Source organism: Tyto alba, unplaced genomic scaffold (genome assembly GCF_018691265.1).
Source record: "Tyto alba isolate M040663 unplaced genomic scaffold, T.alba_DEE_v4.0 Super-Scaffold_30, whole genome shotgun sequence".
NCBI lineage: Eukaryota > Metazoa > Chordata > Aves > Strigiformes > Tytonidae > Tyto > Tyto alba.
This window is the reverse complement of record NW_024881305.1, coordinates 943668-969098: the sequence shown is the minus strand read 5'-3', so window position 1 is coordinate 969098 and position 25431 is coordinate 943668. Positions and strand designations below refer to the sequence as shown.

The following is a 25431-nucleotide window of genomic DNA, read 5'->3' as shown; positions in this document are numbered from 1 at the left end:
CAGGATACATGGTCCTTCCAAGCAGGCCACCGTCATGTTCAAAATACCATGAAAATTTTGTTTGTTTGTTTGGGCTCTTTACACCTTTTGGAATGACCAAGAACCTGCTTTTCCTTGATGTTTGAAAACAATTAGGAAAAAACAAAGCACTGTTAGTATGCTTTGATAGAAGTCTGCTTTTCTTTTTAATCTCAGGTAAATAATTAAGTGCTTGGAGCAAGACTGATCACCTGAGAATGCTTGATCCTGCTCTGCATCAAAATAAATGTTTGCTTCCCAGTTGCCAGTATTTTTTTTATCCTGCTGTCCTACCTTTGCGAGGGTATTTTATTTTATCTGTATACAGAAACTGCATGAGCACCTCGAAGGGTTGTGCCTCAGCCTCTCGTATGGGCACTTCCAGCAGTGGCTGCAGACGGCACAACTTGACATTCCCACCAATCCCATCCTTCTGACACGTCGCATGTCCCTCGTCTTCGATATCTTGCTTTGATTTCTAATAAAGATAGAAAAACCACTCCAACATGACAAGTCTGTGTCAGCTCACACACATTACTATCAAACCAGAGGGAAGATCATTCTCACAACTGCGCATTCTTCAAGACCCAAGATCTCTTTATCTTCAAGAATTCACACACAAGGAATTCATATGTCTTAGACTTACTGTTCTATACCCTGTGACTAACACAGATCAGAAGAAATGTGAACTTCTGGATAAAGCTCAAAAGCAGGCCTCAGAAAAAGGTAGGAATGAATTCCACTGAGCTCATTTCTAACCTTATAAGGAACAGCATCCCTCCTCAGAGAAGAAAGATGTAGGAGCAGGTTCCACAGACTCCTGCCTTGTCAAAGTCAGAGCTCAAAGTGCTGCACAGAAATATTTTAAGCCACCCTGTTACTTTCAAGTTTCACTCCCACAGCCTTTCCCTACAGCCTTTTCCAGTGAAGATGGAGTGTTGTGGGGTGGCAATGAAATTAAGTAAGGGGCAATGAGGTATCTGTATATCTTACTGCAGGTTGTGTGCTACCACTTCCTCAAGAGCAATAAAATGTTTGCTGCTGAAAAGCTATAAGCAGTTAAAATTAATAGACAATGAATCAGAGGCAGCAGACCTTCAACTCTGGAAAAAGTCATGAAATACTAAGGTAAAGGGGACAGAGTCAGCCTCAAAGTCTTAACACTGCCTTCCCTATAATCTGTCTAATCTTGCAGGCCATCCCTGATGACATGCAGCTTTTACCCTTCCCGGAGGGAGGGGTACGCATACCTCCCCAGGGGTATTCCACAAGAGTAGAATTTAGGACAGATATGATAGGTCCCAAGAACCATACTGCCAAATCCAGATAACTGGATTAACTTTGGCTCCTCCATGTTACGTGGCTTGCCTGGCCTGCTATACATCCAGCAGCCCATGTTAATATTAAATATCCTCTTCATTTTACTTGCTCAAGAGCACCTTACCATCAGATGCTGTTTTGGTCCTACATCTGTCTCAGCAGGTATTTTTTTCCCCGATAACCTTATTTCCAGAATTGGGCAGAATAAACACTACCTTGCCATAAAATTACTTTTCTAAAATACTCACCTGTTTCAACCTCTCCCTTGCCTGTATGATTTTCTTTTTCAGCCATTTGCAGCGAGCTGTAACAATTGCGGTATGCCCTTGGACTCGTTCCTCCTTCTGTCAAATGCAAAGAAAGAATACACATTCAACTTTTATTCCCAAATCACATGATGGTGGCAGATGGCAGAAGTCATAGAAACCTGGGCTGAACTCCAGGTTACTATACATTTAGTTTAAGTTAGAATGAAAGGCAACCTTGCAACTGCTCTGCACACAGAGATGGAATTCAACATCTACTTTCCCTAAAGGCTAATGGCAAACACCATTTGGAAAAAGTCTTTGTTATGTTCACTGAGTGGAAGTTGTTGTGCAGGTTCAGAGTCAGAGATACTGGTTCTTATTGTTGCATCTGATTTTCAGTTTAGTTTTCTCTTTTCAAAACAACAGTAATTTTTTTTTGCTACTGTTATTCATGATCTATTCCATCTATTGTTGGGGATTTCTTATCTGATCTCTGCAAAGTGTTTCATTACTTTTTTTTTTTCAAAAGAAATGCAGTTCAAATTTCTCATGGTTTTCTGAAGAAAACATGTTCTTTTAAAAATTTTATAATTGTTTTAATTACTAGATAATCATTGTCCTGTGCTGCATTTTCTCATTCTATTTTATTTCAGTAATTAAAAATGGCTCTGGAAATGATATATGGATCTGCAAACCACTGACCTGCTCTTTCCAGGAGATAGTTGGGACCTCCAAGTACAGAGGTCATTAGTATCATTTTCATATTGCAACTACATATACTGTGCTCTGATAAATTTGTGTTATGTCTCAGTTTTAAAGTTTCTTCCCCTTTGCAGCATTAGAATTTATCTGGATTAGTGTAATTTACTAAACCAGACAAACATCATTTTCACCAGTGATGCTGCTCTTGAAACTTCATTCCCAGGGTTTCTGGCACAATCACTGTACAATTTTCTTTTTCCCAGCAAACAGCAACAGCCCCATTGGCACCTTTTCAACAAATTTTACTCACCTCTCCCAAAACAAACTCCAAGTCACTGAACTGCCTGTTTTCCCATAGCCTTCCATAATCTTCATGTAGAGTGCATTTAGGGTAACAAGAAAACTAGAAAAATAAAACCGCACATAAGACAGAATTAATTTCAAATGGCTATATCCAAAAGCACTGTAGTTACATATACTATCACTGAATTTTCTTATTAACTTGACATCAATGTAGTATATAAAGCAGAAAATAACAGGCAAACCAAACACATGCAAGAGCTTCCTGTATGGCAAGGGTAATGAAAGATAACACAGGGTAACATGGAAGAATTGTGTCTCATCACAACTTGCAGATTTCAGGATTTGGTGTCTAGGAGTCTCACCTGCTCTCAGCACTTGCCTGAGGGTTCCATGCAATAAAAATAAACTTGACTGTGGGGTAGATTTGACCTGGTGTGAGTATCTTGAAATTTAAAAGTCCCACAGCTACTGGGGTGGTGGGAGTGGGAGTACTGCATGAAGGTAAAATACAAAACGCTCTGACCCAGGAATCCTGAACATGGCCTACATGAAGAGGAACAGTCAATTTTCAGTTAAACATGCTGGTAAGTCCTGTCCAATACATTTTTAATAATTTGTCAAAATAAGTTGTCATGATCTCTGCTGGGACTTTAGAAGGCACTGGAAAGCTTGGCCTTACCAAAATGTCTGTCCAGGTAACATTTCTCAAAAGATTTTCAAGCTATACATTAATCTTTGGCAGCTGAATCTGAAATGCAAAGGCTGCCTGCAGGAAGGATGCAAAACAAAAGCCATCAAGCTCATGGTGAGCCAAACCAGAAAGTGCCGTGTCTGGAAACAAAGCCAGAAAGATTCATGCAGGATTGGTGTGGCTGTTTGAGTATGTTTAACAGTGAATTACCTGGAACCTGTACATTTCTCCACTTCTAATGTTATTGTCCACTGTGCCACCAAAGATGTACATGGCGTCTGAGATAACAGCTGCAGCGTGGAAGAGTCTCCCACTGGGTAACTAGGGAAAGAAAAGGACAAAACTGGTGAGGGGAATAAACAAAAGCCTTTTTTTTCTCCCAGCAAAAAGGACCTGCAACAGATCAACAGTGAGAAGGGAAAATCAACATAGCCTGAAGTGACACAAATGCTTGTATCCTAAGATTGATATTTATTTAATTTAGGATTGTTTCCTAGTTTATCTAGAACACACTTTCCAGTCACATTTCAAAACACCAATCCATTGCACCTTCTAACACAGGGCTCCACATATCATGAGAGTTACAAAACATATCATTTACCAAACTCAAAGCTAAGTTTTACATAGAAAAATAAAACGCACTTCTAGAAATAAACAGATTCTGCAAATGTGATCACTATGCAAACTCAGAGCTTATTATGAATATTGTTGGAAACTTGAAAGGTAAATGTTCATCTATCTCAGCAGGATATTCAACTCCAGGCTTGTAAATGCACGCCTTCCCCAGCTTGCTGCAGCTGAACCACCTGGCTATCAAGCCCCTCCAGTAATTCCAGATTCGCACAGAAGCCCAAAGTTGGAGATGTTTACAGAGCTGGCACCACAGAGTCACATCTCCTTTCTCCATCATGTCAGGTCCACAGAAAACATAGTCACTCCCCACCACATAAAGCCCCAGCTATTTACAGGACTGAGCAATTGCACTGTGCCATGCAACACAGTTCATCTTCCAAAATTGGATGATTTTCAAGTGGGAAGGAGTCGTTGCATGTCAAAGCTGCTGTGACCCTCTTGCACAGGACAGACCACATAATTTTTCCCCATTTCTTCTGAGGTTACACAAAAGGTATCTGATCAAATTAGCACAGCTCACTGAGGTATCTCACATAGTCTTCAAGTGATGATAGTAACTTTTTTTTTTTTCCTTCTAGTTTGATCAGCCTTGTTTTTTCTTCCAGGCAGCAAGTCTCATTACATCTTTGCCTGTGAAATAAAAAGCCCTCTGGTATAAGAAATCTTCTCTTCTTGTACATATTTATAGACACCACTCAAGTAAACTCAGACATGGAACAAGATTATGTTTATCTGGGGAGACATATTTTCCAGGAAACCATGCTGACTGGCATTTTTCATTACCACCGAATTATCCCTTTCACCACAGCATCACACAACGGTCTCCTTTAGCTTGTTACTCACCAGACTTTCCATGACTTTTTCTTTTCTTCAAAGTACATCTTTTAAGGATACAATCCCCCATGCAGTAACTAGGACCTTTTTTTTCTTCCCTCAGATGTACAAACCACAGATTTGGTCACCTTAAAATGCATGTTTGCCTGTGCCAGTTTAACAAGCCATCCTGATTCCTTTGGATAAATAAGATACCTTCTGTCTCTGGCATACTTCATGGATACTTTATCAAAGAAACTTTAAAGTTGGTGCTGGGATGGGAAGATTATGGAGCGATATTGATCTATCAGTACATTCCTGCCAGGCCCCTGTTCAATACCTTTCCAGAAGAGGGTGAGATTATTGTCAAATATAACCTATTTTATATGGCCTCTATTCATTCTTAGTAGCAATCTCATTAATTAAATAAGATGTACTGACTAGAAAAAATCAAACATATTATAGTAGTTTAAAAATACATCAGTGACCTTTATCAACTGGACCTCCACAACCTCATCCCAAAAATATGAAGTCTGCTTGCCAAGACCTACTTCCACACAACTAGATGGGCTGATATTAGCCGTATTATAATATGTTTCTTACAACCAAATCTCCAACCAAAAACAACTCCAAATAAAGAACTATTCTGTCAGAGATCAAATGCAGGCCACCCAGTTTATACTTATTCAGGTAATTTTCCCTGGTTTTGTGGGGTTTTATTTTGGTTGTTTGTTTTTGGGTGGTTTGTTTTTTTTTTTTTTTTTAATAATACTTTAGCTTTGTTTTTAATTTAAATAGTTATCAATATTCTCTAGTATTAGGTTTTAAAAAGCAGCCACTGTATTTAATAACCGTAATTTTTATCAGTCAAAAAATTGTACATTATTTTATGACAACTGGTGCCAAAAGGAAACATGAATCATCTGAACATTTAACCAAGTAACACCATGCTTGCTAGTTACATCATATTTAACTCAAATGATCTGTAAGGAATACGGTAATGATGATTTTTAGTTTGTAATGGTTGGTACTGGAGCAGTCAAGGAACCAGAGCTTTGCCACTTACTAATAATTTAAGCAATCAAACAACTCTACTTTTTAAATACACATGCTGCATTTTTAAAGTGAGTAGTAAGAGAAATGTAAAATAGGAAAGGATAGCCCAGAAAATGGAAGGCCATATACAGTTCATCAAAACACTGTGCAGCTGAAGGTTTCAAGATATTTCTTTTGCTGAATCAGAAAAGCAGAATTCAAGCCAGAACAAACCTCCACATGGTGATGGCAACCCTGTCAAGCAGTGAGATACAGATGTCACCCATGCCACCTTCAAGGAGAGTAACGCTTTGCCCTCCCAGGACCAAGGCTTTGGCCAGAGAAAAAATTTGGCCCAGTGCAAGCCAGGGAAGCTGGATCCTCAAGAAGAAAACATTCAGGGCAAAAAGGTTAGCAGAGCTCAGGAGCGTAAACAGCTGGAGAGACATAAACAGCTGGAGAGACATGCTGGGCTCCACGTTCCTCATTCACCAATACCAGATGCCAAAAGCCTGCCCTATCTCAAATTTTTTGTTGGGAGCCCTCCCAAGCTGCCAAATCCAGCTGCTGAACAACCCAGATAGAGTTTTATAAGGAACAGAGATGAAATAGTATCTAATTTGCTAGCCAGGATGGTGAGAAATCCTCCTAGCATGGGACTCTGCAGAGGAAAAGAGTCCACGAGGGAATTCACAAGAACAGACACACAAACCTATGCCCTGCATGCCAAATTGAGCAGTCCAGCACTGGAAGGCTGGAGTTACATGGTCTTATTTTAAACACTAGAGAGAAGTCATCGCTCTGCTCACCATCCATCGACCTGTATTTTGAAGAATGAGTACTGGTGAAACCATGTGGGGGTTGTCCTGCCTAAGGCTGAGCTAACTCAGGTCACTTATAACCTACCAGAAGAAATGAATCAGAGCTTGTTTTATGCAGATATTTATATACCTGTGTCTCTCTCACTACTGAGCAAAGTCTCATCCCTTGTACTAATGCACACAGTCAAATGTGATTTGATAGAACCCCAAAGAAGGGGTTTTTCAGCCAGTTCATGCAAAGATGGGACAAGAATCACTGTCTATAGTAGAGCTAACCTAACACCTGAAGGGCCAGTATCGAGCACTACAGGGTTGACGCCACTGGATCACAATCCCCTGTCAGAGCCTGAGAGTACAGAAACCCTTGATTTTCAACATAAAATCACTCTACTGCAAATAATTGTGTAGGTAGAGAAAGGTGCATCTGTTCAGGCTATTCCTTCATTGTTGCAATTTAAGCATTAATCACATTAACTCTTGTCCTACCCACCAGAAACACAGAAGAGAGTTTCTTTCCCTCCTTTCCGCAGTAACTGTTCCTGCATTTCAAAGAGTATGCGTCACCTCTCATCTCCCCTTTACTAGGCATCTCAAGCTCTTTCAGCTTTTTAATAGGGTTATGTTTGCTGATTGTTCTTATACCTTTCCTATGGATTCTCCCAATGGTCTGCATATTTGTAATCCATCCAACTGCACAAATAAAAGATTATTACTAGTTGTAGTTTATTAGAACTGCCTTAGACGACAAGTCTGTCACTCATCTACATGGTGAGTGACTCCCTGCTCACAACACTGTAAGCCAAGGTTACAGTTAGGAACTGCTGCTCTCAGAGAAACAAAGTCAGTGGAGAGTGAATGTGAAACTAAGCCTTTGTTTTGCAATATAACACATTTATTCTAATTTCCATCTTTTACAAGCACAGTCTAATCAATGTCCCACACCCTGCTTGTAACATAGAAAAGTGCTGATCACCCTCATTATACAGTTAGCAAAGAGGCTCAAAGAAATTGTGTTAATTTTATGACATCATAAAGGCAGACTACAGTAGACTACAGCAATAACTGTAATTTCAGGACAGGTTTCTGCTGGCGCAACTCCATATGGTCGTGTGTGAATCCAAAGGGCTTATTGTCATTCTCACTCCCAGTGCACATGAGAATGCTAAAAATCACAAAATAAGGTGCACTGCCAGTCTGAATGTATTTGTCAGCTCTAGATCCTATACTTACCTCTCAATCAACATGATCTCCTTAATTTATTAGCAGTGCCTGAGAAAAAGAATTTTAGATTCAATCCTGATACCTCTGTTGATCCGGGCTGGCACCTCTCTCTGAGATACACTGACTTGTTTCATCTGTTCAAGTGTTTTCTCTATTTAAGGTTAATGATATTTGCAATCTGAGGCTCTTTTCAAGGAGGAATCTTTGCTTTTAAAAGCAGATCTCATCAGTCACCTTTGCTTCCCTTTTAGTATACCCTTCCACACTGCTGGCATGATTCGAGCTATCAATTTCAAAATTCAAGTATTTCAGAAGTTTGGGGTGCTTTTTTTTGTTTGAGTGGTTTTGTTTTGTTTTTTGTTTGTTTGGGGTTTTTTTGGTATTTTTTTAATTTCTATTGCACAAACTCACTCTGTATCCTGTCTAGACAGCACAAATTTAGTTTGTCCTGTGATGCTCATCAGGGTTCTGATTTGACTTACAAAGCTGTGCATTAGTGTTGCTTCTTCCTGTGCTAGAGTGTCTAGCAATCATTCAAAGAGTTGAGATTATAGCCCTGAGCATCATCTCTGGGGCTGATGACACATACTTTAAAATAAACATAGTTAAACCTATGCAAACCCCTACATAAATTCACTGATTTAAATTTTGACCTCACCACGAATACATTCAATTTCACCTGAAGTCCTTAATAAATTAAGTTGAATCAATATAAAAGTAAAATTAAATCAAATGAATAGTTTCCACTCAGGGGTCAATACTAGTTTCCTATATGCAATTTAGAACTCACATGTGCAGAGTCAAGGTTTAAATGGTTCTTAGATAATTGTTCAATCTGAAATAGCTCAAGATAAATATCAAGGAGAGAAAAAAGGAGTGGAGGAGAAAAGGCACATACAAGGCTGGAATTTTTCTCCCTCCTGGAAAAAATGTAATTTGCATTTTTGAAGTCTTTTTCACTTCCAAGTGTTTCTTTATTTACCTCTGAGTCTGCTGTAGGTGGTTGTTTAACTGCTGTTATGCCAAAATCTAAACCAAATACATCCCAAGATTTTTTTAAACCACGTTCTTCTGAGGGCAAGGAGGGAGCTTTTTCTGGGGCAGATACTCTCTCAGCCACTTCTGGATAGGACACCTGGTTACAAGATTTAAAAACAACAGTGTGTAAAAGTATAGATGGGAGGGAGGCATGAGAGACTGGACAGGGAGCAGGAGTTCCCAGTCAGCTGAAGTTCCAAAAGATTGTGCCCATGTATCCAGAACATTCAGCATCAGTCCAGAGAAATCACCATGGTCTTGTTTGGAGCCTAGTGCTGTGACTGAACAACTTAACAAATTAGTCATGTAGTTCTCCTATGTTTTTTGCAATGACATAGGTATATAGCAATTAAAATCTTATGCACTAATTGCTTTTTGTCTGCCTTCTTCCTCCCATGGCTTGGTTCTTCATGAGAAGCTGAGGGTTTTGTTTACTGCAAGTATGAAGAATGCAGATCATGAACAAAGATGGCAAAGAGGCAGTATCTGTCAACTATTCCCACAGCCTGAGACAGACCTCCTGCAGTTTGGCTTGACGAAAAAACAGGGCAGATGGATCACCACAAAGTGACAACCTGTACTTTATGTCAAAGCTGACTAACACATTTGGAAGACGACAAAGTGAAACCTTTTCCTACGGCTGGTAGGTTACACCGCGTCGTGACGGCAGGCAACATACCCTGAGCTAACGCAGCTGCCGCTGCTCCCTCAGAGAGCCGAGCACTCCCGGAGGGCCAGGCTTCAGCTGGCCCTGTTCACGGCCCAGATGCAGCTCTTCTGGGCCTCTGTCAGGAGATCTGGGTCAGTTACAAAAATGTAACTTCCTTGTAGTGAGATTCATTCTCTTGGCTGTGAAGAATTAGCTATACTACTATTGCAGGCTGTGACTACTTGTGCTGTTTTCAGTGTTTATCTTCTCATTAATTTCTCAAAACATCTCTAACACGTTTTCAGAGCTTTTGCAGATTGAAATTGCAACACTCTGTGTAATACTAGGAAATAGCTAAAATCAAATCTATTGCAGTTGTTTCAAGGCTCTTCTTTCTCATTTTCTTAGTTTCTCAGAAGCCTTTTTATATTTACAGAATAAATTTATAAATGTGTAAATCTTAACTCTCCTCACACTTATATATGAATGAGCAGGTATTAAGGAAGCTGACTGTTGCACTGAACTCCAAAGCCAGCAAAGATGTGCTCAGACCTCTTTCACAATCTAGGAACACTGATGAGCTTCTCTATCCTCCAATACCACTAAAAACTTTTAAGACAAAATGAAATAAAAAGACCTATAGCCATCAACAAACAAATCTGGTGAACCAACATAAACTAAAAGGGAAAAAAAAAAATCTGTTCTTCCTTTGAAACTGGAAGAAAACCATAAGCTACAACCATTCCAGGTGAGATGTCACTACTGGTATCTGTTTATACTCAAGAGATGCTTCTACATTATCATACCAGGCAACAGCATAAAACTCTCAAACAGATGGGGAGACAAAGCTTTGGATATTCATTAAGTTCAAGGAGGTTTAAGGGTTTAAAATGTTTTCACATGCTGGGTGCAGAAAATCTATTTGCTTTTCAGACAAAATTGGAATAGATTCATTTTAGAGAGAACTTCAAGACATACAGCTCTGCAAATGAACAAAGAGAAGGCAAATGCTGAAGGGCTTTATTATGCCTTTCCTTAGACAGATACTCCTTTCAGATTATGGCAGTGTACTCATCTATCCTAGCTTAAGGCAGTAGGTACCTGAGAGTAAACAAAGTGTTGTTTATAATCCATGAAGTACCTATTACTTTTAAAAATCTGGCATGATATGAACCTGAGAACATAGCTTGGGCAAAGTCTTCTATCACCTATAAGGAGCATCCAGCTAATCACAGGCCAGTCAAATGCACCTCCGTCCCAACAAGGTTATAGAGCAAATCCTCCTGGAAGCTACTTCCACCACATGAAGTAGGTGACGGGGAATGGTCAGCAAGGATTTACCAAGGGTAAATTTTTCCTGACTAACCTGATCATCTACAAAATGCTGAATGGATTAGAGGAGGGCACTGAGTTCTCAGCAAGTCTGGTTGATACCAAATCGTCTGAAGTGGCTGAAATGCTGGAGACTGCTATTCAGAAGGGCTTATCTAGGCTGGAAAAATGGGCTGATGGGCACCTCATGAATTTCTGCCAAGTCCTGCCCCTTGGACAGAGTAATTCCTGGCAGTGATACAAGCTAAGGACTGGCTGTCTTGGAAACAGCTCTATAGGAAGAAAAATCTGGGAGTCCTAGGGGACAATAAAATGAACAGGATTCAGCAGTGTTCTCCTGCAGTAAGGCCAACAGCACCCTCAGCTGTATGAGCAAGTGTAAAGCCAGCAGGTTGAGGGAAAGGACTTTTCCTCATCTATTCAGTATTTGTAAGACCACATTTGAAGAACTATGCCCAATTTTGAGGTCCTCAGTACAAGAAAGGCACTGACCTGCATAAATAAGTCCAGCGGAGGACTACCAAGATGATCAGACGCTAGAGCACATGATGCATGAGAGAAGAAAAAGCAAAGGAGATACCTTACTGTCTGCAACTACCTACAGGAGAAGTGCAGAGAAGACAGTCACTCTTCTGAGAGGTGCCCAGTGGAAAGACAGGAGGCAAGAGACACAAGTTAGAGCACAGGAAATTCTTTCTCAATATGAGAAGAAGATGTCTTTTATCATGATAGCAGACAAACACTGGAATAGAAGCCAGGAGAGGCTGTTGGATCTCTATCCTTAGAGATATGCAGAAACAGACTGGACATGCTCCTGAGCAACTTGTCCTAACCAGACCTGCTCTGAGCATAAGGCTAGACTCAAAGCCCCTGGAGGTCCCTTCCAACCTACCTGCTTTTGTGATTCTAAGATTTCCTTATGTTCTTTAACATACTCCAAGTCTGGAAGCCCAGTTTAGTTCTTGTTACAACAGAAATTTAATTTACATCTAAGATGGAAATTTAGCTTTCCTTTTCCCCTTTTATTTTCCTGACTGTACTATACAAGAAAACAGGGAATTAAAAATCTATCACAGATACTTGGAAAATATCTCATCAAAGTCTATTTCCATTCCTCTGCCCCAGCCAGGATCAACAATACTTATTTCGTTCCTGAGAGAAGTTCATTAGCCTGTGCTTAAAGACTTCCAGTGCTAGAGACTTCTCAAAACTTCTCATGAAATCTGCAACATCACACTACTGTTAGCAAGTCAAAACCATTTTGTCTGCAATTTATTTAATGATGTTGTCATAACTACATTACCAATATAAATTAATCTATTATATCTTAACGATGGTATAAAGCAGAGGATCACTTCAGTAAGTATCACTTCTTCATGCAAAGCAGTTAATACAGAAGAGGGAATGTCATGGATTATGGCAGAGGATAGAAAGTTGAAGACCATAATGAAGAAACCTACAACACAGGATAAATCACTAGATATAAAAGCAAAGTCATAAATAACAAAATCTTGTTGCAATATCAGTTCATCTAGAGGTTTTGTAGTTCTGGTTATGGTAAGTAATAGGGAATGGGACAGTAGACATCATTTGATATTCCGCTCTACACTAAAGATGAGTTTTTTCCACTTGACATTCACTGGAGAATACTGCCTGGAAACAGGGAGGTTAATTTTTTAAAAATTACATTCAAGCATATACCATTATCACCGCAAAGGTCAGAATATGAGGCAATCCATAACTTATTTACAGCTCTAAGAATAGTAAATGCTCTTTCCTTTAAAATCATTTTAATGTATCCGTTGCAAATTTAAAAAGTACTGTTAGATAATTCATCAGAGAGGATTAGGCAAAGTTTAAAGAGCAAGTATTGCCAAATCCAATGCACATGTCTCAAAAGATCATATACTGAAATCTAACAACAGATGACAAAAATCAAGTGACCAACCATTTGCTTCTTTTTGGATCCGTGGTGTTTATTCAAAAGTCAAATTACCATAACAGTACTTTTGGGATGGTAATCTGACTTCCTGCATAAAACCACCTAAAAGACTTCCTTGAAGTAGTACTGAAATGGAGCCTTTTAGGAAAACTTTCTTTTTAGAAAATATCAAATCCTAGTTTATAAGTATAAGAATCTACCAAACAGCTGATAAAATGCTTCAATGAATCATTACCCTCATTCTTCACAATCTCTAATCTTCTATTTCCTTCCTTTTTTAGTCTTAATTTTTCTAGTTTCAACTTTAAGTCACTGGATCTTGCTTTATCTTTTACCAATAGATTAAAAATGCCTCTGTTCCCCAGGTAAACCAGTGAAGAATTAATTTCCCAAACCTTCCCTAAAAGAGACTATACTTCACAGCTGATCACCGTGTTTCCCAAACTTCAATCATTTTCATATTTCTTCTCTGAATAGCCTCCTTGATTTGTGAACACAAGATGGTGAGATATTATACTGGAAGATCTAGATAATAAACATGAGGGAAATTTATTTATGTTACTAAATGATACTACACTATGTCAGCTTCTGTAGCCAAGAATATCATCAGCACTTCCAGCCATTTTACATTACAAGGAGCTTGTCTCAGCTACCCACAATGACTAAAGTTTTTAAGTCATTGTTTCCAGGAATACTGTAAGGCAAACTATTAAGCATAGACCACACACCCTGTTCTTAGATGTATTGCTTTACATACATACTGAAATATGTATTGCTTGTGCCCACCTTAAGAAATTCAAATCACTGTGAGTGGACTGTTATTTTAATCATTAATTGCCAAAAGCTGGAAAATTAATAAATATTAGGGGAAAGCTGTGATTTTCGGTTTTCTTTCAAGGTTGTTGACAAAAGCTTATAGCAAAGCAACGACAAGAAACAGTCCCTAAAGGACCCAAGTAGAGTAACTACTCCTCATTCAAAACCATATTTCATATTTTTCAGTTATGTAACTTTATACCCATTTAATGTGAGTCATATCAATACTGTATTGTTCTAATTTCTTACTTATGAGTGAGCTACAGAAATATATTCCTTCTGTCTATCATCCACAGAAGCCTGCATTTTGCTTTCTCTGGGAGAATTCTTTGAAAGCATGTAATAAACATCCCTCTGAAAGGATATGAATGTAGACTCGACAAACAGAAATGGAGCTGTGTAACTACAGTTACTCTGATAACCAGGTTTTTATAGAAACATTTTCAAGATGTCTCTCTCCAGCTTACTGAGCACAAAGTTGAAAAGGTCACTGGTAGATCTTAAATGTTTTAAAAAATATTTTCCAAGAAGTATGCAAGGCTGAACACTACATATTGTTTATAAACATAAAAAGTATTAGTCTTCTCTTTGGACTGTGAAATGCTGTATTTTATCTCTCCTAGCAGAACCTGATACCCTGACAACTACACCCATCACATCTGAAGGCAGATCTTGTTAGGGGCCTCACTGCATGAATTCAGGGTTTTGTTCACATAATAACATATTTCTTTTGCCTGAAGATACCTCAGTGGGTGTAACTGATCTCTGCACAGGGAGACTGTGGCAGACTCATCCACAGCAGGACGAGTAAGTCCTTTTAATCTTTCTTAGCTGCCCACAAACCACGTCACTGTAATCCATCTGAAAAACTCCAGAACTGTGACTCAAAGTAAGCCATAGAAGGTTAGCAACACATTAACCTCCTTTTTTACTTATTAAAAGAAAAATTAAGAGCTTTGAAAGTCTTTTTTTTTTTTTTTTAACTGCTTTTGACTTTGAAAGGCCTAATTGCGAGACTAAACTGTTTCACAGGCCAAGTTTTAGAGATTACTCTTGTAACTTCAGGAAAGAGAGATTGTTTGCTAGTACCTGCAGTCACTGGGGAGATGATGGTAATTCTCCTGATAACTGGAGAGTGATCACAGACAGTTTAATTATCCCACACACTGACCTTCTTTAAGTGTTGTGAGGAAGAAGAACTTTCTTCCCCTTCCTATGATACCTTGTCCTCCATGAGGCAGTGGCCATTTCCAAACATCACTTTTGATTCTGTAGGACTGTGTCCACAAATGGATGTGAAACCCTCGAGGACCTAGAGCTCCTTTGTCATTCCCTGCAAAACATTCCTCTGCTGTAGCACAAACCATGACTGCTGTGTGCATGCATGTGTCTGTCTGTCTGCTGGGAAACAACTGTGCAAGATGGGGCATTTTCCCCTCTTATTGCCTGTTGATTTTTTATGCTGGTTCAACCTTCATCAGAAAGCCAAGGCTACGTTGACTTCAGTAGGAAAACCTGAGGCCAATAAAAAAATCTATTTAAATTATTTTTTAAAATCCTCTGATAGCCCAGTGTAAAGGAAATCCAGCACCTCAGGAAGCTTTGGTAGTATTATACAGGCAGGCATGGAATCAAAAGTGATATTCCTCTGGCTGCCTTAGAAAAGTAGAACCCCCAACTGTGAAGATCATCTAACAGTGAAAATGGAGAATAGCTCTGTGTGCTCTGTAAAATATATATGTACATATATTATAACATCAAGATGAAGGTATAAGCAGCTATGGATTGCAGTTGTGCGGTTCAGAGAGCATGCCTTGATATTCATTTCAGAGACATACTAGAAGTATAAAATAGAAGTTTCTGGTTTATTTTTGAAGTCCCAACCTGTTCCAATTTAGTTTCTCCTCCTCTACTTATTAAGCCATTTTGCCATCCTTCATGCCACAGCAAAGCACTGCTAACAATTTTGAGACCTGGGCAGAGAACTAGAACAGGTCCATTGCCAGACTCTTTTCCAGTTTTTGCTCTACCTGTTTACCCAAATTGCAGAAAATGCAAGACTGCCTCACTGTACCTACAGCACCTAATACCTGATTGCTGCCTGTCTTCAATAACTGTTTCTATGTCCTTTCTGGAACTCACCTGCACCACTGTTATTAAGGCTCAAATTTTGCCACCTTCTCTGGGTAAAAATCATAAGATTCTTCAGTCCCATTGACACCTTCCACTTTGCCTAGAACAGGGTAGCAGGGGCAAATATCTGACAGCCTATTACTGGCATGCACAGGTCTGAAAAGTCCAAAACCCTAACGTGGATCACTCTGAAAAGCTTCTCAGGGCTGGCTTAGTCTCAGTTCAGAAAATGAGAAAGACTGGAATGGCAGCAGTCATTCTCCTTCAGCATAAGAAATCTCTTTTGCATAGCACTGTAAAATTCACTACTGAATTAACAGCTAAATCAGCACCAAGCCACCTTATTTCAGACTCTGAAGGCTTTACCCACTCAGTGTTAAATGTCCAAAGAAGAAAGAATTAAAGATATGAAAGTTAACCTAGCTATAGTGCTGTTAAGCAAAGTTGTAATGCAGCATTTCTAATATCATATAACATAATACAGAATAATACAAGAACATATGCTATGCAATCCATCCATTAGAAAAAGAGAAAAACCCACAACTCTATCAAAAGCCAAGAGAGATTATTCTGCTACATGGTAACAGAGGTGACCACCACTTCACACACAAGCAGAGTCCTGCAGGTGCTGAGACAGCATTACATCCATTGTCTTCTACTTTGTTTCAATTTAATGTGAACAGTTTTGTTCACAGATATGAATAAGAAAGGAAATTTAAAGTTCAGACTGTCTTGGAAATAGTAAGGTATTAGAGATTCATTGCCACTGTTAAAAGTCTCTGCCAAAAGCTCATAGAAACTTCAGGGAAACAATTCTGCAAAATTATCTAGTTATTGCTCCAGAACACACAAAATCATTTAAAATTTACTTAAAATGCCAAAAGTATCTCAGATCTTGCAGGTCTTTTTAAGCCTTTTAGGAAAACTATCACGTGTTTCAACAGTGCTTCAATTTCACTTCCCATTTCTATGAAATTAGTCTCCAGATGCCATAACTGTGAAAGAAACTTCAAAATACAATACACGCAACTTAGAGACAGACACCTGCCTGGCATTACAGACAGTCCAAGAAAAGAGCTCTGAAATATGAAATGAAATTTAGCAGGGGCTAAGTCAGGTAATAATGCTGGTTTACAGCACTGTCAGGAGCAGTTTTGCTCTTGAAGGTGATAAGCGATTATATCATGAAGAACCAATGACCAAGGAAGCCTTAAGTGCCAAATGATAACACTGGTAGAACAGAACGGGATTTACATTCCTGAAGGCAACTGTACAAAGTTAGAGATGCAGTTTTATTAATTTCATGTGAAAATAAATCAGCTTTGTAAAGCATACAATAGGCTACCATTAAATACTTTGGTCAAATAACTTTTCAAAATGAGGTCCACACACTTTGTTAATTTAAGAGCACTGTGTAAATGGTATTTTCCTACTCATTAAATGCTGAGTTGTGTGGCTTTGCAAACAAACTACACTGCAACAGTCAAGGATGTGAGCACTTCTGCCATACCAATTCTGGCAAACCCAGTAAATCTGCATTTGATCCTAATTCATGTAATATTAATCTCTTTAAGGTATAACCTTAATCTCTGCAGTTCTGTATACAGCACACAAACATCAAGTATTTCTTCCCTGCAGATCAGCTAACACACTCTAAACCTACTATTAAATCAGCTGAAGTACTTTAACATGGCTTCAGGAAAGATCTATTAAAATGAACAAATACAGCCAATGTATCCATTCTAAATCCAGGAAATACATCTATTGGTAGAGGCTTCAGGAAACCTCTTTTTTGTGCATCTGGCAATGAAATGATCAGAGGCCACTGAAACCACATTTATTGAAATGTGAACTGAAATGTGTAAATGGAACGTGAAATGTGAAACCATGCAAACCCTCAGCACTTCAACTTGAAATGCCAGGTTATCCCAGAGATGGTATCTATGAGTATGCTATGAAAAAAATGTGACATTTTATCACACAACCAATGCACTGTAATGAGTAGCCTAAAAGAAACATATTAACATGTTAATATTTTTTTCTTCTTTTAATATTTTCTCATTTCAGATGTTTACTTGGTCCTTGGTGGTCTACCACCTTTTTATGTTCATGTAAAGAACATACATTTTTCAATTTATATATCTTATTAACACAAATAACTGTTCACAATAGCTGTTTCTGAGCCTCCCTATGATCTCTATTATTATTTTAGTCATACATTTATAAGCACCAAAAAGGGAGATGTTATTCCATATAATTACAGAATTTATAAAAATTTTACACACACAGGCATTATTACAGTGAAACAATCAAAACCCTGTCTAGTTTTGAATCCTGCTTCAACAGCATCACACAACCAACCACACAACCACTAGTCCACACAGTGAACTCATTCCTAATCTTTGACAGATAATGCCTGACTCATAACTTGAACTGCAAGTGTTTTATGGTATTTCTTTAAACAGCACTAAGCAAATTTTTAAATGTGTCAACACAGACTGATTTTTAAAGACTGTTGCCCACATTTCAGCTGCTTAATCACTGGTGGGAAGGAGGTATTACTGTTTAGAAGTTAATGTCCTTGTCAAAAACATGTCCATAGCCCAACAGCAAAAATTAGTCAAAAAAACCCAGAGCATAAAAGGAAAAGGCAAGAGCTGAACATTCTACCTCACTGTCTGGGCTGGGCTGGATAACTTCCCAGGTCTGAGAGTCCACGTCGTAGCAGTGAAGCTCATTGGGCAGCGTGTTATCTGCAGCACCACCAAACACGTAGAGATGCCGGTCGAATGCAACCATTGTGTGGCCATATCTTCGTTGTGGAGGCGGAGGGGAGCCTCGAAGTAAGTGCTCGGTAGGAATTCGTGTCCAACTGAGACATTAAACATGAAACAGTATGTTTTTTTACAATTCTTTTCTGCAAACGAAGTTTTCTAACTCTCAGATTCTAAGAATAAAGAAGAGGAACTCTATTACAGTATTTACTGAACCTCATGAGGACAGACAACAACTAATCCTGCAGATTTCTCAGATCTGTATTTGCTAAAATTCTAACTGAGTATGTGATAAAGGCGACATGGTTCCATAACTCAGATGTACTTCTGTAAATCCCAGCAGCTCAAAGACCACAACTTGGGAAGGAATCAGTGATCTATTATCACACATTTTAATGGCTAACCCTTCTAAGTAAAGGGCACCATTCTCATACCATATCCCATTTTGATAAGGCATTGCTTATTCACTATGATAGCACTATTTCAGCCAACGTCTGGAGGCTTTTAGCTGCTGTTTCTGCTGTGGTTCCACTTCAGCCAGTAACCAGACTGACCAGCCTATCAGAACAGACCAGTGCATCTTTATTCCCACTTTTTGGCATTTTTATCCCATCAGAGGGGCCACATTTTCAGAGCAATGGTCAACACCCTGAGCAAGTTACACCAAATGACTCAAACTGAATACCTGAGACTTTTAAAAATACCACGCATTTTACATTCCCCAGTGATTTCACTATGAACTGGGATTTCACAGGACCTCTGTCTGGTTTTAATCAGGTATTCATATAACAACTTTTAGGAAGGTAATATTTGGCATCCCATTCTGAATACACTAAGATTCATACTTACTCTTTGAAGTGAATCTACTAAACTTTGTCTGCTGATAAAGGCCTATCTGATGCACACGGCAAATGACAAAGTCTCATTAAAACAGTCCAAATTTTATCTTGTCTACCTTTCCTTGTCATGAGATGCAGCATTCTTCCCCAATATCCTTAAGTAAGTGCATTTCTTAACTCAAATAGTCAAGGATTATGTGGATTTTGCACGACTTAACTGTCTATACTTACATCTTTTCCTTGAATTCGAATTGAAAGAGATTATTCGTAATCTTTGCTCCACTCTGGCCAGAGAAAACAAACATCTTGTCTTTGCAAACAGCCACAGGAAAATTACAACATGAAGGAGGAATTTCACCACTTTGTTCAATCTGAAAAGTAATGAAGTTAAAAATTAAAAACGTATTATCATAGTGCAGAGCTACACATGTGGAACATGCTGCAGGGCCATGCAATACATCAGCAGACAGACAGACCATACGGCAGCAACGTGGGCAGACAACCAAGTCCCTGTGAATCTGGCTACAGGTAATCAACTAATGCAGTGCTTACACCTCTGCACAGACTAATTTTACCAGATGGAAGGCCACATTTCTCAAGTCCCTGATACCATAAGGATCAGGACTGTGATCTTGATAGCCAGTCAACAAAGCTCCTAGCCTATGGCAGTGGTTAAAATGGGAAATGCAGTCCCTTTTTATAGGGGGCACAGCAAAGCCACCATGGGCAGCCTGTGTCCAGTTCACTGATTCACAAGCAAAAATCACACTTTCATATATCCTTGGCTTTCTAAATACACAAACAAAATCAACTGTTTCTTTTCACCTACATGATAAATACATTCTGAAGTGAGCAGTGCAGTCCAGCATAGGAAATTTTAAATAATTGTTTATGGAAACCAAAAAAGAAAACTGTATGTGTTAGCTGAAATTAGTTTCTTACCTCTTCCCAGCATGTTAGCTCTCGATCCTGTAGGCCAATTGTCCACATATCATTTAACCTATGTTTTGACACAGAAAATGCTTGATTTGAAACAGTTTATTTCTGGGAATTTTTAGCTCCCGGAGTTGAAAGGACAGAGATCCTATTTTATCAGCATTCATTCTCCTGCACAGGAAGAATCTCCTACTTCCACTAACAAAAAAAAATACTATTAGAATCTTTTTGTCCTATATGTAAATTTTATACCACCATATCAGCTTGCTTTAGCATCTTTCTGGTTACAAGTATACTACAGTTAACAGTTACATACAGCAACTCTTCCTGAAGCTTAAGGATTTGAGCCATTTAATCTTCAGGATTTTTACAGAAATACTCCTTACTACCCTGCCTTCTTCTACCCATCCTTGCTAACCCCTGAGACTGACTACAGTAATTATTTATGTGGCTGAATCCCACCTTAAATACATAAAAGAGGATGAAGCAGGTAACCTGACACATCACTGACTACTACACACCTGACTATGCTTTTCCTAGTACAAGTTACTCACAGTAACTACAGATGCTTCCTTTGTTCAAATCTGCCTGGAGGCTCATGTTCCACAAAAAGACATTTTTTGATGTGATTAGACATATTTAACATAAATTAGACAGCTCCTCTTACCCAATCCCTCCTTCCAGCTACCTCAGGGCCTTGGGGAACTCCCTAAACTGGAACTGAGCAATTCCACCGTCATGCATCTTTCTCAAATTCCTCCCCCAGAAACAAACAGAAGACCCCATCTGTCTTTCCAATTAACAACAGCTCTCCCAGAGACTTTGAGGAGCTGATAACTTTTCTGCAGATTCTCCTCAGAAGAGGCAACCCAGCACGCCGAGGCAGCTCCTACTTTGTGACAATCTCTATATGCACTCACGATGCAAATGTTGTGTATCAACATAAAATACTTGTCAAGTTCATTAAGACAGAAAAAAATTACGTGTTCAGAATTGATTCTTTCCTGATAGACTAACAGCAAATGCAAATAGCTGCCATCTGGGACAAAGCACCAGACTCTCCCTGACTTCTTAGTACCACTCATTTCCAGTCTTTTCCCATCCAAAATCTCATCTCCTTTCAACCTAAATAATATCACATTATTTTCAGAGAAAAAGCTGAAATGCTGTTCTCAGTTTTGTCATATGACTCCACAGAAAATCCATGCTTTGTTCTATAAGTCTTCAGCAACATCAGAAGGCCTATGGTGGGGAACTTTTGATAAATGCTCAATTGCCAAATTTCAAAGATCATTTAACATCTTTACAACCAAGGAGGATGACAAATTATACCATGGCCATTCCAAGTCACCAGATTTTTAGGTTTTAAATGCATATTTATTTGAACAAGAACTGGTGAATTACAAAAATGTAATGCTCAACAACAGGCTGAGTTTTGCAAAGCTCCAGTTAAGTGCTTAAATCACTTTTATATGAAAATGTCTATACAGAGGTGAAAAGTGAGGGACTGGGATTTTACAAAAGCACCCAAGGAAAGAGTGATCCCACCACGTACCGTGCGTTGCCATCATATCCTGCAAAGATCCACAGCTTGTCACTATACACTGTTGCACCATGAGCTGACCTTGCAACAGGCAATCTGCAATTGAGAAAATTAAGGAAAAAAATTCTTAAATCACCTGAAGAGATACTGTAAAAAGGATCTGTGTGACAGCTAACATGCACATGTAAGAAAAGTCCCCTACACAAAATAGCTTCAAGCCAAGAAACTGCTTCTGTCATATATCCTCAAAACGCAAAGCAAACCTCTGAATACGTTTTAGAATTTTACACTCTGCTTCCTTCATTAGAGAAAAATTACCTTAATGCATACAGAAAAAAAAAAAAAGAAAAAAAAACCCATCTAATTCATTTCTAGGCCTCAAATACTCTTAAAGTATTTTATGCAAAGTAGCTAAATGATGGGACAATTAATAGCACTATCATTATGACAAAGTGGCAATCCACTTGTGGCATAAAAATCCCATGTATATTTTCTCACACTAAGAAGGTGGAACACATAAATGAGACCTGGGACAGAGCGCACAATGCTTATTTGGTATTGTTCAGCAGGGCATTCCCGAGATGCAGTGCCCACAATAGAAGATCAAACCTATGATTTCTCTTCCCCAATCTTTGTTGTTTTTACTAAATCAGCTAAGAAGCGCTGAACAAAACTGTGATGTCAGAAGGCCAGTAGATATAATGGTAGCTTGTTTGAGGTCATTTGTGCAGTATGCACACTTGTAACTGCAGACATTTGTGGACATGTGGACAACTGTGTAACAAGGACAATTGAGTTTGTAAAATATGAATTACTCTCCAAGATGTCCAAAGTTGCTAGAATAACCAGAAAATTACTCATGTGCTCTATGTTCTAAAACATAACATATGCTTATCAGAGGCGAGCAACAGTAACTTAAGAGTAGATTGTGCATTCCTCACTGCCTTCTGCAAATGCCAGTAATAAATGTTCCCTTCTCTCTCCCCACTAAAATCAGCGTTTCAGAAACTTCAAATATGTAATGAACTGCAGGTAAAGACACAGTATGTCCCACACATGGGTGTGGTAAAAATTAACTAGTTGGGTCAAAACCAGTGTCACAAATAACATCCTGAAATGTGCACAAAGTCAACTTAAGTAGTAATGCATTACTGGCTTTGATTTTGTCTTGGAAAGATGAAACTCAGGAACCTGCGATCTGCAAATCCAAACATATATCATCAACTCATGCATCTGCTTCTGGATTTATCTGTGTGAACACACATCACTTTAAGGTGCTTCAAGCAAGCGTATGCATTTCAGAGCACTACAAGAAAATCCAACTTTAATCAGAAAAGAATGTGTAGATTTAACTACAAATAAGCTTCATATTGGTTTCTGATGAAATGAAATTGAAACTATGAGGGATCAACAAATTTCATGCTATCCTTGAAAAAATTTCCTTTGCTCCCATCTATCACAGAAATTAAATGCGAAGCATGGATTTTGGTCAAATTTCCAATATAGTATACTCTGGAACAAAGGCCCTGCAAAAAAACTCCTTCAGAACAAAAGATAGTTTTCAGAAAACTTTAATCAATAAAATAGAGTAGAAATTGTCCTGCAGCCTTAATATTAACATTGTAACTGTAATTCTAACTGTGCCATTCTAAATGTTTGCTGAGTTACGCCCAAGTCCCCTTGAAGAGTGGGGTAATGATGTCAGCTCCTTACCTTCCTTCAGTCTTCCACTCTGTCCACTGTCCAGTTGCAAATTTATATTCAAAGAGATCATTTTTATTCTTCAGGTTGGAATTGGAATAAATGTCTCCAGTATAGCCACCTGGGCAACAACAATCCCATTAGACTCAAATGCAGTAGAGCATATGCGCTTCTAGTCATTATATTAGAAGAAAAGTTAAGTTTAGATTGCATAAAGAGAAGGTATTTGGCTAACGGACTACTACAGGTGACAGACTTCTCCACTCCTAAAGAAATACTACAGGAATGAGTTTCAAGTGTTCTTTACTTCAGAAAAAACAGCAAAAGTATTTCCAAGTTAAAGTTGAAATCACAGTCAGCCATGAAAAATACTGCATTTGCTACTGAATAAGGTCTTCTGACACTTCTTAAAAACAACTCCTTTTTCCAAAACACTACCAGCCTATTTATCATTCCAATCACACACAACTGTAATCTGCTGCTGTCTTACCAAACACAAACATGCTGCTCCCATAGACCACAGCTGAGTGGTGATATCGCGGTGCTGGTGGGGTCCCCGTGGTAAAAGCCCTGCACAACATTTAGAACAGCAGCAATCAAACACCCACGTCAAGCTTCAGGCACACAAAGCTACTGTGCAGGTTCAAAAAAATAAACAATTGCTAAAAGTTATTCAACTGTTCTGCGTGTTTTCACTGGCTTTGGTTTCTTAATTACACTGTCTAAGCTTTTACGATGGACATAAGTGTAAATGGTTACAAACGTGACGCTGCTGAAATCTGTTTGGCAGACAGTAAGCAAGGCGCAGGTAAGCCAACACAGACCGCACAGTCCAAAGACACCTGTGAGCCCTGGTTGTCACCCTTCGTGCCCCGAGGGGCTGCAGCAGCCCAGTCCCTGCGCCCACACACCCCGTCCGCTCTCTCACGCTGGGCGAAGAGCGGCTGCCCGTGGCTCTCTCCCTCGCTGCACTGCCCTGCATCCCCTTGCAGGCAGGAGCTGCGCGGGGACACTCGGTGACCCCCCCCCGACGGCTCTGTCACGCAGCAGGCTTGCAGAGGTCAGCTGTGAGAGCGGGGTGATGATGGAGCCCCCGACTTTCACACTTGGGCCCGAGGCTCTGAGGAAAAGAAGAGGCATCTCCCGGCCCCGCCGGCGGGGAGGGCCGAGCCCGGCGAGCGCAGCGCTGCCCACCTGCACCACGAGCAGTCCTTCACGTCGAAGCGCAGCAGGTCGTTCAGCATCGTCTTCCTGCGGGGAGGAACGGGGGGAGGCGGCTGAGCCAGGCCGCGGAGCCGGCAGCCCCGCTCCCCCCCCTCTCCCCACAGGCCCCACCGCGGCCTTACCCGTTGTCGCCGCCGAAGACGTAGATGGCGTCCCGGTAGGCCACCACGGTGTGCTTGCTGCGCCTGCGGGCGGCAGAGAGCGGCGGTCAGGAGCGGCCGCCACACTCGCACCCGCCCCCCCCCCGCCCGCCGCCCGCCGCCTTCCCGCTCACCGGGCCCCCACGAACTCGTCGCAGGGCGGGAGGCGGCGCCACCGGTGCACCGTCTCGAACGGCCCGAAGTTGAGCGTGAGGTACTCGACGCTGTCCGAGCAGCTGTGGTCGAAATCCACGCTCGGCGCCACCTTCGACCGCCCCGCGCCGCCCGCCGGGGCCCCGGCCGCCGCCATGGCCCGCCGGACTACGGCTCCCGGCGTGCCCCGCGCCCGCGGCTCCCGCCGCCCCGCCGCCCCCGGCAGGCGCCGCGGCCGCACCCCCGCGGTGCGGAAGGTCCCGCGTTCGAGACCCGCGCCCGGCCGCAGCCGCGAGCCAGGCGGCACCCGAGCTGCCCCGGTAAAGACGCGGAAGCCAGGCGAGTTTATACATGAAAAGAGTTTATTTGCTAACACACAAAAAAAAAAAAAAACCAACCCAAAAAA

At 40.2% G+C, this 25431-nt stretch overlaps 1 protein-coding gene across 2 annotated transcripts in view; it reads right to left on the bottom strand.

Annotated features, from left to right (window-relative positions):
- The window catches only part of LZTR1 (leucine zipper like transcription regulator 1), a 36164-nt gene extending 10962 nt beyond the window's left edge, over nt 1–25202 (bottom strand). Inside the window, exons 1-14 of one of the 2 annotated variants that reach the window (XM_042800016.1) lie at nt 25007–25202; nt 24855–24917; nt 24703–24759; nt 23999–24078; nt 23521–23629; nt 21820–21903; nt 20271–20328; nt 19560–19699; nt 18386–18587; nt 8788–8940; nt 3493–3603; nt 2599–2691; nt 1587–1682; nt 313–496 (exon numbers count right to left, since the gene is read on the bottom strand). In XM_042800016.1, the coding sequence (XP_042655950.1) occupies nt 313–496; nt 1587–1682; nt 2599–2691; nt 3493–3603; nt 8788–8940; nt 18386–18587; nt 19560–19699; nt 20271–20328; nt 21820–21903; nt 23521–23629; nt 23999–24078; nt 24703–24759; nt 24855–24917; nt 25007–25182 (1606 nt within the window). In that variant the 5' untranslated portion in view covers nt 25183–25202. The remainder of the gene's footprint in view (nt 1–312; nt 497–1586; nt 1683–2598; nt 2692–3492; nt 3604–8787; nt 8941–18385; nt 18588–19559; nt 19700–20270; nt 20329–21819; nt 21904–23520; nt 23630–23998; nt 24079–24702; nt 24760–24854; nt 24918–25006) is intronic. The other variant, XM_042800015.1, reaches the window with a different exon arrangement.
- Nucleotides 25203–25431: the final 229 nt, after the last annotated feature.